The following is a 19,045-nucleotide window of genomic DNA, read 5'->3' as shown; positions in this document are numbered from 1 at the left end:
TAAGTTTTGTATTTCAGAAATATAGCCAATTGTGAGAGAAGAAAATGCAAAAATAGCTCTAATGTCTTCTGCTATATTTGTGGATGTTGCACTTTACCTAAGCAGTGAAACAAAATAAAAACTGGGTGATCAAAACAAAGCTTGAGCACCCCATACAGTGTGTAAAGTATCTGTTGAAATACTGAAACAGTGACTATTTCATATACTTAAGCAGAAAGTTTCCAGCTTTGTCTTGAGAGAAAATTAAGGTTGGTGTGTTTGATGGGCCACAGGTTAGGTGGCTATTGCAGGACAAGCAGTTTTGGAGACCATGTCTGGCATTAAAAAAAGCATGGAATACTTTGCTGCAGTTGTGTCTGATTTCCTAGGAAACAGAAAGTTGTCAAGTTATGAAGAACTTGCGCAGACCCTGTTAACCAGTTTTTGATCAGTGGACTGCATTATGAGTGTAAAAGTGCATTTCCTGCAGTCACCTGGACTACTTCCCTGAAAATCATAGTGCAATAAGTGATGACCAAGGAGGAAGATTCCACCAAGAATCAAGACCATGAAAACTAGATATCAAAGCAGGTAGAATACAAACATGATGGCTGACTACTGCTGGTCTCTGAAAAGAGACTGTCGTGATGCAAATTATTCACACAAAACAGTAAAGAGAAGGTTCACTCCTCGAGTAGATGAAGCACCAGTTTGACAGGAATATCTATCCTAAGATGTGTAATTAACCCATTAAGTCCCAGAGTACTTAAATTTCTGAATATTACTGAAAAATTGGATTGAAAATAGGTAAAAATGAAAAAAATAATTATTAAAACTCCTTTACTTCAAGTAGAAATGGAAATACTCGGTGTCCTATAAATAGGACACTGAGACAATGTAATATAGCTTATTTAATGTTCTTATTTAGTGTCCTATTTATAGGACAGTGGGACTTAATGGGTTAAACATTTTGCATAATATATTTGTTAAACAAAAAAAATTACTATTTGGTTTGTGTTAGTTTCTTACATTTCAGTTTTGCATTTAATGGCAAAATTGATAATTTTTGGTAAAAAGTGAATTCCTGCTTAATGAAAAACTTGACATGATAGAATATTTCTGAGGGAATTTCTGAACCCAATACACTTCAAATTAGGTAGGACTAATTGTAAAAAAGCAGGACAATTAAAATTTTTCAAAAATGTTCCACAGTATTATCAATAAAATAATAAAAGCAGCTGACCAAACAATACAATTGTGCTTAAAAAGCAGCTGGACGAACAATACAATTGTGCTTATTTAGAGAGTAAGCTGCAGGAAAAAAACTTGACATGATAGAAGAAAATTGACTGTAATTTTGAAATCGGTAAGCCAATTTTACTCTAAATCATGCGAAAAAACAAACTCAACAGAAATTATGTTCAAAATTGTTCCCCTCTGTGTAATTTATAGGAATCACAGCACCAGTCAGAATAAAACATCTCAATGAAGAAATCTAACACATACACAAATGTAATTCCATTGTTACAAGCCTATTATTTATGAAGTCCTTATCATCAAATAGTTTCTAAATATCTTGAATACTATTAAGGCATTGTTTTGAGCTTTACAATACTGGAACTGCTTAAGATACAATATGTCTGATGCAAATTGTTGTGAAAATTACTTACAAATAGACAATGTAATATAATATGGCCCAAGCTTCTTCATGTATACCCTTGGTCTGTATAAAATGAAAGTTTATCTAAAACAAAAAACAAAAAAACACAATTATTTTGGAAACTGAACAGTGAGTTAATTCTACTAATTATTAATCTATAACGATAATAGTCTTTAGGAAAAAAGGGAACTGTTTACAATATAAGAGTAGGTGCCATGTGGCCTAATGATTAAGATTTTCTCTTTGCAGCAGCAAGATCTTGGATTTGATCCTACTATGTGGCATCTTGGATTGGCTCATACTTGTGAGTGAAACTAGGCAATAGAAGCCTATTCGAAAGATTGTGCATATAATTTAAGAGATAAAGCCTTGTCACAGACTGTGTCACACTGATTCTGTGTATGAATTAAATTACATATGTCTGTAGGATACTCAGCCACTTATATGTCAATTCAGGGGCAGGAAACTGAGTTGATTGAACATCTTTGTGACTTTATAGTTCCAAAAAATTAATTACTGTAAAATAGGAAAAGTTGATGAACTCACAACTACAGAGATCCTCTTTTTTTTTAATCATAAAAGCCTCATAGATAAACTTACAGCATGAAATAAACAGGAAATGCTTTTCACATAAACAACTCCAAGCATTAAATAATGCATTTTGTACACATCTTCACTGCAAAAGAAATTGAGAATAACAATCAATAGAAATTCTAACTGGAATAGTTATTTTAAAATCACTAAAGAATAATAATTGTATCTACTTAATGGGAATTGAAATTATTTTCAATTAAACAAATAATTTAGGAATATCATTATAAACTAAATGATAATATGTATCAAATTTAATTTTATTTTAAGTTTTGTTATTGGTTTGGCCCAGAAGAAGATGTGCCCACAGCCATTGAAGATCCTCCAAGATCAGTGAGATTAACATGATTTATCTTCCTTTTGAACAACTGCAAAAAAAATGGGCAGAGAAGGAATTGCAGGTCAACGATGAGAAGAGGAAGAACTTTGAATAGGGTTAGTGCAGTACAAATGCTTTGGAATGAAATATTGTAGTTGTCAAGACAAGTAAGTTGGAAGGGCCAGAGTAGAAGTGGCACAATAGCAGCTAATTCTGAGGGGCAGAAGCCTGTTGTAAGAGATGTCCTAATAGGAAGAGCAAGGTTTTTATGAAAGGATTTCACACTATACCCAAGCAAAGAATGAACTTATTTCTTTTATTTAGGCACATGGCCTTTATAAAGAGGGGACACCACAAGGACAGACCAAACAATACATGGGGTATATAAAAACATATAGCGAATGAATATGAATATGAAAATAATGAGAATGTAATGGCTTACCTACCCACCAAAGTAGGAAGTTCCATTTTACTGTTTTTAAAATAAGTAATTATTTTCCAGTTTGTATCGTGTTCGCAATGTCATACCATAAACTCCATTAAATCCTTGAATGCTATCACCAATGGCAATTCGTCGTATCTAAATCGGAGTGCTGTTATTTCTATCCTGTCTCCGAATATTTCTCTCAACCTTCCTGCTCTCTCATCTTCCAGCAACACCGCTTTCTCATTACAATTCTCCTCCTTGTCGGCCAACTTGATCCTTTTCATTTTGGAAATTCTCTTTTCTATTTCCACACTCTTTCCATAACAAACCATCATTCTTTCGTGTTTCCCCTTCGGTGGCTTTCTCGGCTGTATCACCTCACTCTCTACCTCTGTTGCTAGTATTTCTGTCTCTGTTTGTTCCTCCTTCTCACTTTCAAGTCTCTTCTTCCGTCTTTCCTCCTCCTTACTAGTTGAAGGTTCCGGTCTTTGCGTTCATTCTTATTTTCCTCCGGCTTTCTTTTCTTTTTAGGTAGAGATTCTACGTTACTTTTCTTTCTTTCTTCCACCATAAATTGTTTCTCTATTTTCTCCTCATGTTTCTGGGGACACTTGGCCTGCATGTGTCCTCTTACTTCACACTCAAAACATATCGGAGGTCTACCCTCCACAACAATCCTTAATCTGGTCGCGTCAGGTAAAACCAGCTCTTCCACAATCTTATGAAGGTCTGGCAGGTCTATATGGACCATTACTTCTAGCTCATGTTCCCATCAGTTCACCTCCGTAGACTTCGACATTTTTAAAACTTCTCTATCTTCCTCTGTATGATAGAGGATAGCTGCCACCAGCCATATCTCGTCAATTTCAGGGGGCACTCTACCTCTGGCCACACGAAGCAAAGAATGAACTGGTCATGACTATCCAAAAATAAAGGCGCTGAACTCTAGAGTGAATATCAAGTGAGCTTTGTATAGAATTAATAACTGTTAGGAGCTGAAGTATTTTAACTCTGAAGAAGAAAATCAGTGTTTGTGATGCAATCTTTACTATGTTGATGATGTGTGTTCATCAGGAGAAATCCTCAGTGATGGTGAGGTCTAGCATTTGTGTTGACCTTGAGGGTTCTGGCTCATTCAATTCATGTTCAGCGGTGCGCTACAATATTGTTTCTTTGATATGTAGAGTTTAACTTCATGCTGTTGAAAGTCTCTGTTTGTGGAGTCAGATTTAGTATAAGGTGGAGAAGGCGTGTGTATGGAAGGTTAGAAAGGAATGAGAGGCAGTTGTTGATGACAAGAACATCATTGAAAGTGTGTGGATAAGAAAACCAAACTTTGTAGTTCAGCAGAGTTGAAAAAGAGCAAGGGATCAGAGAAAGTTCCATCTACAATAGTGCAATCAGGAAAACACTGATCCAAAAGATGGGAGATGGATGGAGCTAATTAGCAAGTGGTTTAGCTTAGAGATTTGCTTGCGAGGCATGATCAAATGCTTTACTAATATCAAGTATAACAACATTGTTTCACAGAATTGCTTAAGGATGAGAGACAGCTGGTGAGTGACATAGGAGAGCAGATGTCCAGTAGATCTGGTTTTAGGGAAAATGAACTAGTGAAGGTGTACTAGTTATTTCTTGCAGGAGGAGCAACCACATTAAGGTCCCCCATTAGCTTGTTGTTGTCATCATTAAGTATTGGAAGTGAGAGTGACAGGTCAAAGCAATTGTCTTTTGGGGGAATGAGAATGTTTCCAAAGTAATAGTAGTATATAAAAAGGAACTCATGTGCAAAAGAGATTTCAAATCAAATAAAGTATATGGAAAAACAAAATTCTTCTTACCTTGAGCGTTGGAGCACAAAAAGCCAGGCACATCCAGTCAAGAAAAATGCAAAGCTACAAACAAAATTAAGCATTGGTAAAGGCATATCACCAGCAGAAAGATAATTTCCATTGTTATCTTCTACAAGAATTAACTGAAAAATAATGAAAAATAATCAAAATATTGAAGTGTTATAAAAATGAAACAAGTTTAAAAAAACACTAAGTATTTATTCCATTCTGGCTTCAAAACGTTTAATTTTAATCACAACATTAAATTACTGAACTCATCAGTTTCTAGTTAATTGTGCACCGTACAACACTTTTTCTATTATCTGCTCTTTTTCATTTAATAAAGCATGACAAGTCAAGACATTTTCAATTCAAACTTCTGAATTAGGAATGAAACCATAAGAAAATTCTAAATTTTTATCTAACTGTATTTGTTGCAGCTTTGAGCAAATATTTGACAAAAACAATAAAGAATGGAAACCAACAAGTTTTAGGAATACCTTGTTACAAATCCAAACTGTGCCTCATCTAAGCTGGTTCACTTCCTAATTAATTATGCTGATACTCTCTCCATCACTTTCATAACCTGGTTTGATATCTCTGTAGTTGCTTTTATTCCAGAATATATCCTTTGCCATTGTAACAGCTGATGGCTATACTGCTATACCAGGCATTGGGTATGACAACTCTTTGTATTTTCTGGTTGATTATGCAAGTGGCTAGTTTGAGCCTTACTTCACAAGATATTTTCAGTACCTTAATCTTCCTGATAGACCAGCTGCATTTCTCTTCATATCTTTAACGACTATTTTGACCATATAACTGTCAACTTCAATAGCTGGTCCCTTTTGTTGGGCATACATGGTGTAGTTCCTTTTCCCATCCACACATTTTCCACATTCAGCAGCCTCTTGTAATAACATTTCAACACTTCGTTCTTCTCATAATTAGAAGATTTGTGTGCTATTGTCAGTTTTTAATATATTGTTCCTCAACTACATCTTAGGACAATGTTGTCTTAGACACACAATGCATGAGACAAGACTGGAGGTGTCATATCTTTGATCATAGCTCTATTCATTCAGGCTGATCTCTGAGTGAACAATAATAAAAAATAACAACAAGAATTTTTTTTACATTGTCATAAAACTTCAGATAAAATGAAATCCTACCTCTCCTCATTTGATACAACTAGATAGATCTCCATAGGTAAAATTTTTTTTTTCATCATAATACAAACAATTATTTTACTTCTATATGACTTTCTGAAGCACATTGAACCACTGAACACTACATACATATATTCAACACTACAGACATATCACTTAATTTCTAATCAAAAAGCAGTTTTTCATTTCATGCTAGCAACACATTAAAAAAGGTTTTGGTGCTGAGAAAAAGCCAGTTTATTAAATATTACTCAAATACATAGGAATATAAATTACACTTACAGATAAATTAACAGCTGAATTTGCTCCCTTGTAATTAATACAGTTGTGAAAGAACAAATTGTACAGGCCCTCTTCATTATCTTTCTTTACAGAAACAAGGAACTGAATTTAAAAACAATAACTTCAAAATATTAATATCAATGATATGCAAAAAAAGTTTTTCAATATAGCCCAAGTTTTGGCATAAAAAATTGTAGATCAGTCCAATATAAATCTAAAATCATAGCTGTCTTAATTAGCAAGTCCACATAAGTCAATATTTTTAATATGGGGACTCAGTACAACCAAACATGACTCAAAACTTTGCTATTTAATATGATTGTTAATGTATCTTAAAATTCTGAAAATATTGATATTTTAGTTATTGATACAGTACAGACCGCTTTTCAAAACCACTTATCTGTGTAGATTTTCTCTGACAATTTCAGTACATTATCAAACACAAACTAGAATTTAGAGGAACTCAGCCTACAATTTAAATTTTTAATAATTTCATTTCCAGTAATAATTCAAACAACACAACAAAATTTCAAGTTGCATAAAATGATATTAGCAGAAATGTTTGGCATATAGAATATATCAAATAAATGCATTAAAGTTTATTATGTTAGAACGAAAGCAGGACAAAACAGAAGAAAATTAAACCTTACATAAGCTGTATAATATCCATTGACTTTCTTTAGCTTAATAACATCTTGCACTATTCCATCAGTGGGTCCTGCTGTAGATATTTTGTGTTCTTTACTAGCTGAAGGAAGAGTGTTATTGGTTGAAGTTGAATTTGAAACAGGCTTTGAGAGTTCTTTTACTGTAGTATTGACCAAGGAATTATTTAAGGGCAAAGAATTATTTGCTTCAGGCTTCAAGGCAGCCCTTTGAAATCTGGGCAACAAGAAACTGTCACTTGCCACATGTTTTTTCACCTGGTCATCAGAATCACGTCGAAATAGTTTATGCCGAGAGATGAAAGTCTTTTTATCCAGAGTAGATATCATTAAACGACTTAAATCTTTCCCTTTCCGGTCCACGTGCAAACTGAAAAAAAGAAATAGATACATAAAGATGTATTTAAAACAAAGTGAAACAATTGTTTCAAATTCTGACACAAAGTTAGCAATTTTAAGGGGAGTGGGTAGTCGATTACATTAACTTCCAGTACTTGAATAGTGCTTATTTTATCAAGTCTAAAAGAATGAAACACAAAGTTGACTTTAGCAGCATTTGAAGTCATAATGTAAAGAGCCAGAAGAAATGTTGTTAAGCATTTGAACCGATTGTACTAATGACTCCGCCAGCTCACTGTTTTAACAAAGTGAAATAATGAACAATGAAATAGACTATAATATATTAGTATCTTTTTATTATTAACAGGATTCTAAAAAATAGGCTATTCAAATAACATGCTGAGCTTTAGGATTCCCAACTCTGCCTCTTGAGAGACAATTTGAGGGGGAAAAATTCCAAAGATTTCAGTGAATATTTTAGAAAAGTATAAACTAAAAAAATGCTGATGTAAGAAAACTTCTTTGTAATTCAAATATTGAATCAATAAAGAAACTAAACATATGTTATATTATCAGTGAAAATACTGAAACAACATGTTGACTGAAGGTAAGTTTCAACAAAATCTAAAAATGAGGTCACCTCAATATATCTAGCATTTACTATTTGTATGGTTTTCCTTAAAGATCAATAACTTTAAATCAGTAGTTGTTAATCTTTATGATTTTATGGTGTAATGAAGAGTAAATAAACAATTACTAACATTTAGCATGGAAAGTCTAAAACTTAGTAAATAATATAGAACAAAATTGCTTATCTTATTTTATTAATCACACTTGCACATAACAAATTCAGGAATAACAAGCTGTTCAATCATTAGTATGGATTTTCTAAAGCCTTAACACACCTAAACATCCCTTACAGTACATCATATACTACAGCTTTGAGAACTACTATTTTAACCCTTTAGAATTACGCTGGCCATATCCAGCCAAAATAACCTTCAAACTGGCCAGATCTGGTCTCTCACATTTACCCTACAATATAGTTCTAAAAATTAACAGCTACCTCATCAAAACCTCAAAGCTACAAGGTAATACATGACTAATTCAAATCAATGTGAATAAATAAGCATTACATTTGACAGGGAAATCTGAGTGCTAAAGGGTTAAAGTATACTAACCTTGGAATTACAAACATTCAAAATAAGAATCCATGAAAAGATTTTTTTTTATATAATAACAAGCAATTCATTTATGTTTACTTCTACATTAAGTACCATTGAAAAACAATGAACCATTTCTCTGGACCATACAACACTGCATACATCTACTGAACACTACAAACATAGCTTTTATCTTTTGCTTGTTTTAGTCACTTGACTGAGGCCATACAGAGGCAATGCCTTAAAGGGCTGAATTGAACAAATCAATCCCAGCACTTAATTTTATGCTAATTTCTTATTCTATTAGTCTATTCTTAGCTGAACCACTAAGTTATGAGGACATAAACAAATTAACACTGGTTGTCAGGTAGTAGTGAATGATAAATACACACACACACACACACACATTTCTTTCAGTACCTGTCTAACAAATCCACTCACAAGGCTTTGGTTGGCCCAGGGCTATAGTTTGAAGTGACTTGCTCAAGGTGCCATATAGTGGGACTAAACCCAAAACTGTATGAGTGGGAAGCAAGCTTCTTACCAGAGCCACACCTGCACCTATATCTTTATTTAATCAGAAATCAATTTCTCATTTCATATTAGTACTTATTAAACAGGCAGAGTAATAGCAGTTAGACATTACTCAAGTATACTGGCATAAAATCTTACTTGAGGTACACTGATTTAAATATAAAAGCCAACATTTAACTCTTTAGCATTCAGATTACTTTGTCAAATATAATGCTTATTTAATCACATTGTTTTGAATGTCATGCATTATCTTGTTGCTTCGAGATTTCAGTCATGTGATAGTTTTTTCTTAGAATGGCATTGTAGGGTAGGTGTGAAAGGCCAAATCTGGCCAATTTAAATTCTAAAGGGTTAGACATGTGCAATGAAAATAAGCAGTGAAATCTTAAGATGAGCACTTACACTTCATCCTTAAAATTCATACGGAAAAATATTAATGAGACAGAATCAGTATCATCAGAATCCTTTTTGGACAGGATACACTTTTCCTGCATGCTTTCCTGCCACGAAGAAAAAAGAAATTATACTTAAGATATGATCAATTAGTAAACAATACAATCTTGAATATCAAGTTATATTAACCAAAAATAAATACAATACTATAAGTAAAATTATGGAAAAAGATCAAATTTGACAGTGAAGAATTTACAGCTCTTTACAATGCTAAAATCAAGATAATTAGTATTAGAGAAGAAGAAATCTCCTTCAAAAGTAGAAGCTATAGAACTAAAATATTTATGCAGCAATATCTTTGGTATCACAGTTACCATACACTCTAAACTACACTTATTTGTACAATACAGCAAAAGTTACCTTTTACTTTCTGTTGAAATGAAATATTTCTGTAAAACATTATCAAAATAATAGAAGTTGTGACAAGTAAAAACATGAAGTTTTTCTTTGTGATAGCATGTCCTTTTCTAAAACGTAAACTCAGTCAAATGAAAGAATCTACATTTACAAATACAAGACAACTTTAGCAAGATTCAAACCTATGAATCTAGTCAGTTGTCAAGCAGCTCAACTTGATGAAAACTTCTTATGAAGCTGGAGAACAGTAAAACAAGACTGGATATAAGTATAGTTTTGGTATTAATTACAAGCACCTGAGAAATGGAAGTATATTATGGCATCCTAATAAGGCTGAATAAACACTGCTTCAGTCAGCATTCTTATATGTATGACCTTATTAGTTATAGACTGCATAGTTACTATTGTGCTAAACAAAGCACAATAATAATTATATTTAAGAAAGGATTCCCTTTGTATATGAGGGGATATGGTACATGAGTCAAACATTAGTGTCATGAAATATCTGCATGCTGTGTAATTAACAACAAAAACACAGCTACAATCATTCAACTATTTGTTAATTCTTTCATTGAGACTCCCTGACACTTGTGAACTCAAGGATGTGTAAACTGACCAACAGTTAAAGGAAAGGTCTACTGTGGTACAAATATATGATTTACTGGATGTGCAATGTAAGCTTGATATATGGAACAAGTAAAAAAAAGTCAATAGATAAAAACAGGTACTTGATGCGAATGAATATTTAAGTACATTGTAAAGTAATGTGAAGAAGTAGCATGACAATGAGAATAGAGAGGGATTAATAATTAGTTAGAGTGAAATATATCTGAAGTATATAGGATAGACATTTAATTCAAATGAACATTGAGGGGAGACAATGACAAAGCAACCACTGCTAATGATGATACAAGGCCCAAAGTATAATATATTCCTTTTATTTCAGGTTGATCACTAACCAGTGGCAAACAATGGCAATTCTTTTTAGCCCACAAAGACTCCTTTGGAGTTTCATGCCAGCTATACCTGCTGATGAATGCAAAGGACATGTTAACTGTATTACATGTGTATACACAGATATAAAAAAATATATAAAATAAACCATCTGGACTTCACCAAAATAGTTCCATTTTGCTAACATAGTTTAGGTAAATATATATATAAAAAAAAAATTTGAAAATAAATTCTTATTAATTTTTTTATATGGAACCTTTTAGTATTAAGTATGAGAAATTACAGGAATTACCTTTATAACAATTTCCAGTTCAGTTTACAATACTAGAATCCTTGAAAAAACATAATTGTAATAAAATAGAAATTTTTTTTACAGGTACAGACTCTCAGACTACCATGACATTAATTTAAATATCAAATTATCTGCTTAACAACAACTGATTTTCTTGCTAACACAAATTTATAAGCTGAAATATTCAATAAAAGAAAAATCAAATTGAGATTATTATTCTGAATACTATATATCTCATAAGAAAAAGTACATACCAAATATGTAGACATTCCAGTATTCCCACTTTTGTCAAGTGTAAATCCAAACTGTAAACCAAAGCAAAAATGAAATAATTCAATAGCAAAATATATGTATACTAAATCATCATCATCATCATCATTTAACGTCTGCTTTCCATGCTAGCATGGGTTGGATGATTTAACTGAGGACTGGTGAACCAGATGGCTGCACCAGGCTCCAATCTGATCTGACATAGTTTCTACAGCTGGATGCCATTCCTAATGCCAACCACTCCGAGAGTGTAGTGGGTGCTTTTACATGCCACCAGCACAAGGGCTAGTCAGGCAGTACTGGCATATATTATATTAAACAATTTGCACACTCACATCTCTATGACCATGCATTTGTAGTTAGTCCAATTACAAGATATGTGAACTAACTATTCAACTATTTAGTGATACCTCCATAGATATGGTTTCGCACAAAGATGAGACTGCCTCATACCTGTGAACTGAATGCTTTTGTGGTGTTAGCTTTAACTTAAGGAGCAACATTACAAAGAACCTAGAATTCCTTCCTCTCAAGTGGAATGTTTACCTAATGTCTCATTGTTTTTAAACTATGAACTTGTATGTCATTTTTATTACTAGCTATGCATTCACAGTCAATAACTTAATAGTTAACAAGGAGTATTTCTACTCCAACTGTTGGTCTATCTTTCAAATTTTTACTCCATGGTAACTTTAATATTAGAGAGTTATAAGAAATCTAAGAATCAGACTTCAGACTTTAAATTGAAGATGACTGTGAATGTGTATGAAATCTCACCGGAGAGGCGTGCTTTATACACACATTGGGATTACCAGGTTTCAATATTGCAATCTTTGTAACTGGTTCACTGACAATAATCCTTCTATAATGAGTGTACTCTAAATTGTACAGTTCTCATAAGGACTGAATTGCATGTAGCAACTCTGTTCACATGCAAGGAGCATTTTTAATAGCCATGAACTTCAGAGAGTCTCCTGGAGTCTTGATATGAGAAAACTCTATTGCAAGAACATAGACCATCTGTTAACATTACAGCTGTCAATTTATGACATCAGACATTAGCCCTAAAACAAATATGTGCAAGCTATCATCAAAGAATGATGACAGTACAGACTCTTGGCTGAAATGCACTGGATCAGGATTGTAGCAATACATCTCACAGAGTTACAGTGACATAGTGAATATTATCATACAATGATTTAATGATGCTTTCTTCATATAAATGTACAAGAAAGTATCTTAAGTCTCCTTTGATTGTAAATCTTGGTACATCCCAACCTTCAAGGAATCAATACTTATCTTGTGGACACTGCCAACCTACAGAGGCAATATGATATATAGACGTGATTTTTAGTCTGTCAGATCCAGGGTAAAAATCAAGAAACGCAAGAAGGACCTACATGTAGTGTTTGTTGATATGAACTAAGTATTTGATTCTTCCTCTAGAGTGGTGCTTTGGATAGTATTCTCTGAGTTGGATATATCAAGTGAAATTATTACATTCATCAGCTCCCTCCATGATGGAACAATTACATTCATCAGCTCCCTCCATGTGGAACAATGTCTGCTCTGTGGACACTTGTCTCCAACAGTAGCAAGCAAAGATGTGTTGTTGCACCTGAACTTTTCAGGCAGTTTTTCATGGCAATGCTAAAAACTCCATTTTGCATCTGTGATAGTGACAACAATATTATATTCTACATAAGTAGTAATCTCTTTAGGCTACAAAGTTTAGAACAGTAAAATAAAGATTGGTAATATTCTGAACATATTCAAATAACATCTTGACACTTTTATGTCAGATAATACACTTTCAATCTTGAACAGACAAGATATGACATTTTTCGCAATTTAGAAATTTATATACAAATGAAGATGGTTACCCTTTCTATCACTAACTACTGTTTATTTAGTTTAGAAATTAGATATAACTGCCATAGTTAAAAAAAATGTCAATGACAGATTATTTACTTACAGATGATTCATCAAGCTTGTGACTACTTTCTTTAATGAAAGAGAATTTTGTTACATTTACTGTAAGAGTTCCTCCTTTGAGAAAACCAAAGGTACTTAATGTAAACTGCCTACGATCATCATCCTGGAAACAAAACAAAGAACAGATATTAAACAAATGGATTAGTTGATAAATCCTTTCAAAACATAAAACTGCTATAACCAATTTTATGTAGTTTTCAGTTTCTCCTCAACAATATATGCCAATCTCCAATGGGCAATAAAATACCATTCACTAGGCTGTCAAGTCTTCAATCTTTTATATAGATTTATAGGCATAGGCATGGCTGCATGATTAAAAAGTTCCTTTTGGAATCAAATGGTTCATTCTTACTATATGGGCACTGTTGGCTGGTGTCATATAATATAGCTGCAAGGAGTCCAGTCCAATGCCTTGTTAGTGAAACTGGTAGATGGAAACTTAAGAAGCCCAACATTTGTGGGCTTCTTCACATATTCACACAAGTCTGTACATTTCTGTATTCTAGTATTGACATTGCATATATTTAAGAGATAAGAAATAAAGGAATTATGTACATTATTTCTTATCTCTTAAATATATGCAATGTCAATACTAGAATACAGAAATGTACAGACTTGTGTGAATATGTGAAGAAGCCCACAAATGTTGGGCTTCTTAAGTTTCCATCTACCAGTTTCACTAACAAGGCATTGGACTCCTTGCAGCCAACAGTGCCCATATAGTAAGAATGAACCATTTGATTCCAAAGGGAACTTTTTAATCATGCAGCCATGCCTATGCCTATAAATCTATATAAAAGATTAAAGACTTGAATGGTATTCTGCTATTTCCCCATGGCTGGAGGTTATATCAATTAAAATATATTTATTTTAAATCGTTCATCCTCTCTCACACACATATTACTTTGGGTGCAAAAGAGTTTTGTTTTTATTTTTCGCTGTGGAAAGAAGTGTTTTGTTCAGAATCCATTTATTTAATAACAAAGAAACAAAGAGGTAGGTGACAATTTGTCGGTGAATTACACAATATAAATGGGTAAAATTTCCGAGGCAACACCACACCCACCCTCATTTCTCGGACCACAAAAAGAGTTTTGTAGCGTATTAGGAGGCCAGGGTAGTTGATTCCACGCAAAAAATCCAGAAACTAAACTCCCTAATGAAGGAGCTTAAGAAAAAAGAAGGAATTTTAATACATGTGGATAAAATGGGTAACTTGTATCTTTTAAGTGTCAAAATGCTAGCTTTTTCATTCAGCACTGAGACAACATAAAGTAGTGTCATAATAATGGCAAAAAAGTAAAGAACTCACAAATTCAGTGAAAAACTTATTATTGAACAGTGGAAAGCAGGTAAAAGTTACAGGAAAATATCAGAGACACTGTATTCCATTTTCTGCCATATCTTTATTTATTCAAAGATATAAAAAATTGGGAACTGTTGAAAACAGAATAAGATCTGGTGCACCATGCAAGATTTCCCCTAGATCTTCAGGAACTAGTGTTACACTATGAACAATCAGCAATGAACTTCATAGGAATGAACTGAAGTCATGCTCTTCTAGAAAAACTCTGCTGTTGACTAAAAGGCATAGAGATGACCGCTTAAAATTTGTTTATGAACATAAAGATAAATCTGATACATTCTGGGAAAATGTTCTATGGACAGACGAGTTGAAAATTGAATTGTTTGGATGAAATTCGCATAGCCATGTTTGGAGGAAAGATGGTACCACCTATTCGCCGAAAAACACAATTCCTACCGTAAAGTTTGGAGGTAGCAACATCCTTGTGTGGGGGTGTTTCTCTGCAAATGGCACTGGCAATTTACATGTGATAGATGATAGAATGAATGCAGAGTTGTACCAAAATATTTTGAACAATAATTTATGGGACTCTGTAGAAAAGCTCCAGCTTTGTGAAAGGCAGGTTTTACAACAAGATAATGACCCTAAGCACACGGCGAAGTCTACCAAAAAATGGATTGTCGATCACAATATAAAATTATTAGAATGGCCAAGCCAGTCACCTGACTTGAACCTCATTGAAAATTTGTGGCGTTATTTGAAAATTAAAATTCATTCAATAGCCCCAACATGCATTCCAGATTTGAAGAAAATTTGTCAAGAAGAATGGGAAAAAATTCCTAAAGATAGATGCGAGTCATTGATTAAGAACAACTAGAAGATATTGGTTGAAGTGGAACTGAATAATGGCTATGCTACGAAGTATTAAATCAGAATTATCGGTTATTTATGTTCTGTACAAATACTTTTTTCACCCCTAAATATTTATAATTGAATATAAATTCCTTAGTTACTATAATTTATTAGTTTCTTTTGCATATTCTTAGTTTATGCAAATTAAATAAATAATTTTGACAAGTACGAATATTTATTTCCCCCCACTGTATATATGCATGTGTATATGTACAGGGTACATGTCAGACTTTCCCAAGAGAGACATTTATTCATTTCAAAGAATAAATGATAATCAGATGGGGCAATGTCTGGCGAATCTGGTGGGTGAGGCACAGCCTTTGAAATGTCATCTTCACTGTATGTGGCCGGGCATTATCCTGATGGAAGATTGTCTTTCATCTTCAAACCAAAGATGGTCGTTTTTCTTCTAGCACTCAAGCTGCTCACAGTAGATCTCCTTTGTTATCGTTTGGTTTGGGTTTAAAAGTTCAAAGTGGACTAAACCTTTCATATCCCACCAAACAAATAACACCTTACATGCATGAAGACTTTCTTTAGCCTGGGGTGCCGGGGTTTCTCCTTTCCCTACCAACTGTCTTAGGCGTTTGACATTTTTATAGAGAACCCATTTCTTGTCATCAGTCACTATTCAGTCCAAAAAAGGTTCATTGGTGAAACGTGACAGCAAAGGAGAGCATACATTCACTCTCTGCATACAATTAGACTTGGAAAGTTTGTGAGGAACCCAATGACCCAATTTGCTGACTTTTTCAATGGCACACAGGTGTTGATGAATGGTTGGATGACCAAATCCAAGCTTCTCTGCTAGTTCCTCAACAGTTATGATGGGATTTTGTTCCATCAGGGTTTGCAGGACATCCTCTTTGAGCTCTACAGATCTTCCAGGATGAGCCTCATCTTCCAGGCTGTAGATTCCGGTTCAGAATTACTGGAATCACCGTTGACACTGGCTTACACTTATTGTCCGATCCCCATATACTGCATTAATATTCCTCACATTTTACTTTATGTTGTTGCCTTTACTGAACTCATAAAGCAAAATATGCCGAATATGCTTCTTTGTCACTTCCATTGAAAAATAACAGTTAAAATCGAACTGCACTCTTCAAAACTTGCACTAAAAGTATAAGGTAAAATTACTACCTGTTTTTATAGCAAGATGATGCTGGTACTCTATCCCGTCCCCACTCTAACTTTTAGTTCATGCAATTGAAAAAGCCGCATTATTTATGGGATGACACAATATATCTTTTAACTTTTACTTGTTTCAGTCTGTGGTGATGCTGGAGAAACGCCCTGAATAATTTTTTGACAAATGAATCGACCCCAGTACTTTGTTTGAAGCTTGGTACTTATTCTATGCCAAACTGTTAAGGTAAACACACCAACACCAGTTGTCAAGCGATAGTGGGATACACACACACACACACACATATTACATATACACGACGGCATTCTTTCAGTTTCCGTCTACCAAATCCATTCACTAGGCTTTGGTCGGCCAGAGGCTATAGCAGAAGGCACTTGGCCAAGGTGCTACGCAAACTTCTTTCCACACAGTAACTCCTGCGCCTATATATATATATATATATATATATATATAATCTAAGACGGAAGTAAAGCTTCCTGATTTTCTTCTTTAAACAACTTCAGATAGCCGCCAATTATTGAGTGCTTTCCTGTGGTAAACACCTGGCTTGTGTTATCTCTCCTAGTTTACTATATATATATATATATATATATATATATATATATATATATATATATGTATATATAAACTAGAGGTAGTCGATAGCTTCCGCTATCTGGGTGACCAAGTTAGTAGTGGGGGTGGGTGCGCTGAAAGTGTAACTGCTAGAATAAGAATAGCCTGGGCCAAGTTTAGAGAGCTCTTACCTCTGCTGGCGACAAAGGGACTCTCACTCAGAGTAAAAGGCAGACTGTATGACGCATGTGTACGAACAGCCATGCTACATGGCAGTGAAACATGGGCTGTCACTGCTGAGGACATGCGTAAGCTCGCAAGGAATGAAGCCAGTATGCTCCGCTGGATGTGTAATGTAAATGTGCATACCCATCAGAGTGTAAGTATCTTGAGAGAAAAGCTGAACATAAGAAGCATCAGTTGTGGTGTGCAAGAGAGACGATTGCGCTGGTTTGGACATGTGGTGAGAATGAATGAGGATAGCTGCGTGAAAAAGTGCCACTCCCTAACAGTTGAGGGAACCCGAGGAAGAGATAGGCCCAGGAAGACCTGGACTGAGGTGGTGAGGCAAGACCTTCGAACATTGGGCCTCACCGAGGCGATGACTACTGACCGAGACCTTTGGAAATGTGCTGTGCGTGAGAAGACCCGGCAAGCCAAGTGAGATCGTTGCCAGGGCCCCTGGACTGGCTCTTGTGCGGGTGGCACATAAGATGTACCATCCTGAGCGTGACCGTTGCCAGTACCGCCTGACTGGCCTTGTAGCGTTTTCGAGTGAGATCGTTGCCAGTGCCCCTGGACTGGCTCTTGTGCGGGTGGCACATAAAAGACACCATTTCGAGCGTGGCCGTTTTCGTGCAGGTGACACGTAAAAGCACCCACTACACTCTGAGTGGTTGGCGTTAGGAAGGGCATCCAGCTGTAGAAACTCTGCCAAATTAGATTGGAGCCTGGTGTTGCCATCCGGTTTCACCAGTCCTCAGTCAAATCGTCCAACCCATGCTAGCATGGAAAGCGGACGTTAAACGATGATGATGATATATATATATATATATATATATATATATATAGATAGATAGATAGATACATACATACATACATACACTTACCTATTACTATATATATATAGTGATAAGTATATATATATATGTACGTATCAACCACATGGTTCCGGGTTGTTCAGTCCCCCTGCGTGGCACCTTGGGCAAGTGTCTTCTACTATAGCCTCGGGCCGACCAAAGCCTTGTGAGTGGATTTGGTAGACGGAAACTGAAAGAAGCCCGTCGTATATATGTATATATATATATATATATATATATATATATATATATATATATATATATATATATATATATATGCATGTGTGTGTGTTTGTGTGTCTGTGTTTGTTCCCCCACCATCGCTTGACAACCGATGCTGGTGTGTTTACGTCCCCATAATCTAGCGGTTCGGCAAAAAGAGACCGATAGAATAAGTACTAAGCTTACAAAGAATAAGTCCTGGGGGTCTATTTTCTCGACCAAAGGCGGTGCTCCAGCATGGCCGCAGTCAAATGACTGAAACAAGTAAAAGAGTAAAAGAATAATTCAAAGAAAGAGGTTGTGAATCTAACCAACTAAGGGATACTACATCTGGATTCCCTCCATTTTCTTCTTGCAATATATATATAAATTCGTATATATTAGGTAAACGTACATAAATATATATACCTATATATAAACACAAACTTTAACTATATATATATATATATATATATATATATATATATATATATGTACCATCTTATAATCGAATGTTAACACAATTAGAAAACTGAAAATAAGAGCTTAATGTTATTC

The 19,045-nt window shown here is 34.5% G+C and overlaps 1 protein-coding gene across 1 annotated transcript in view; it reads right to left on the bottom strand.

The window, feature by feature from the left end:
* Positions 1–19,045, bottom strand: part of LOC106881420 (protein GPR107) — a 39,999-nt gene that overhangs the window by 20,391 nt on the left and 563 nt on the right. Inside the window, exons 2-9 of the mRNA XM_014931806.3 lie at positions 13,262–13,384; positions 11,271–11,321; positions 9,363–9,460; positions 6,910–7,294; positions 6,260–6,361; positions 4,818–4,951; positions 2,240–2,315; positions 1,650–1,723 (exon numbers count right to left, since the gene is read on the bottom strand). Of these exons, the coding sequence (XP_014787292.1) occupies positions 1,650–1,723; positions 2,240–2,315; positions 4,818–4,951; positions 6,260–6,361; positions 6,910–7,294; positions 9,363–9,460; positions 11,271–11,321; positions 13,262–13,384 (1,043 nt within the window). The remainder of the gene's footprint in view (positions 1–1,649; positions 1,724–2,239; positions 2,316–4,817; positions 4,952–6,259; positions 6,362–6,909; positions 7,295–9,362; positions 9,461–11,270; positions 11,322–13,261; positions 13,385–19,045) is intronic.

This window comes from Octopus bimaculoides, chromosome 1, assembly GCF_046866305.1.
Source record: "Octopus bimaculoides isolate indiv1 chromosome 1, ASM4686630v1, whole genome shotgun sequence".
Classification (NCBI taxonomy): Eukaryota; Metazoa; Mollusca; class Cephalopoda; order Octopoda; family Octopodidae; genus Octopus; species Octopus bimaculoides.
The sequence above is the reverse complement of the archived record's forward strand: the minus strand, read 5'-3'. Positions and strand labels throughout refer to the sequence as shown.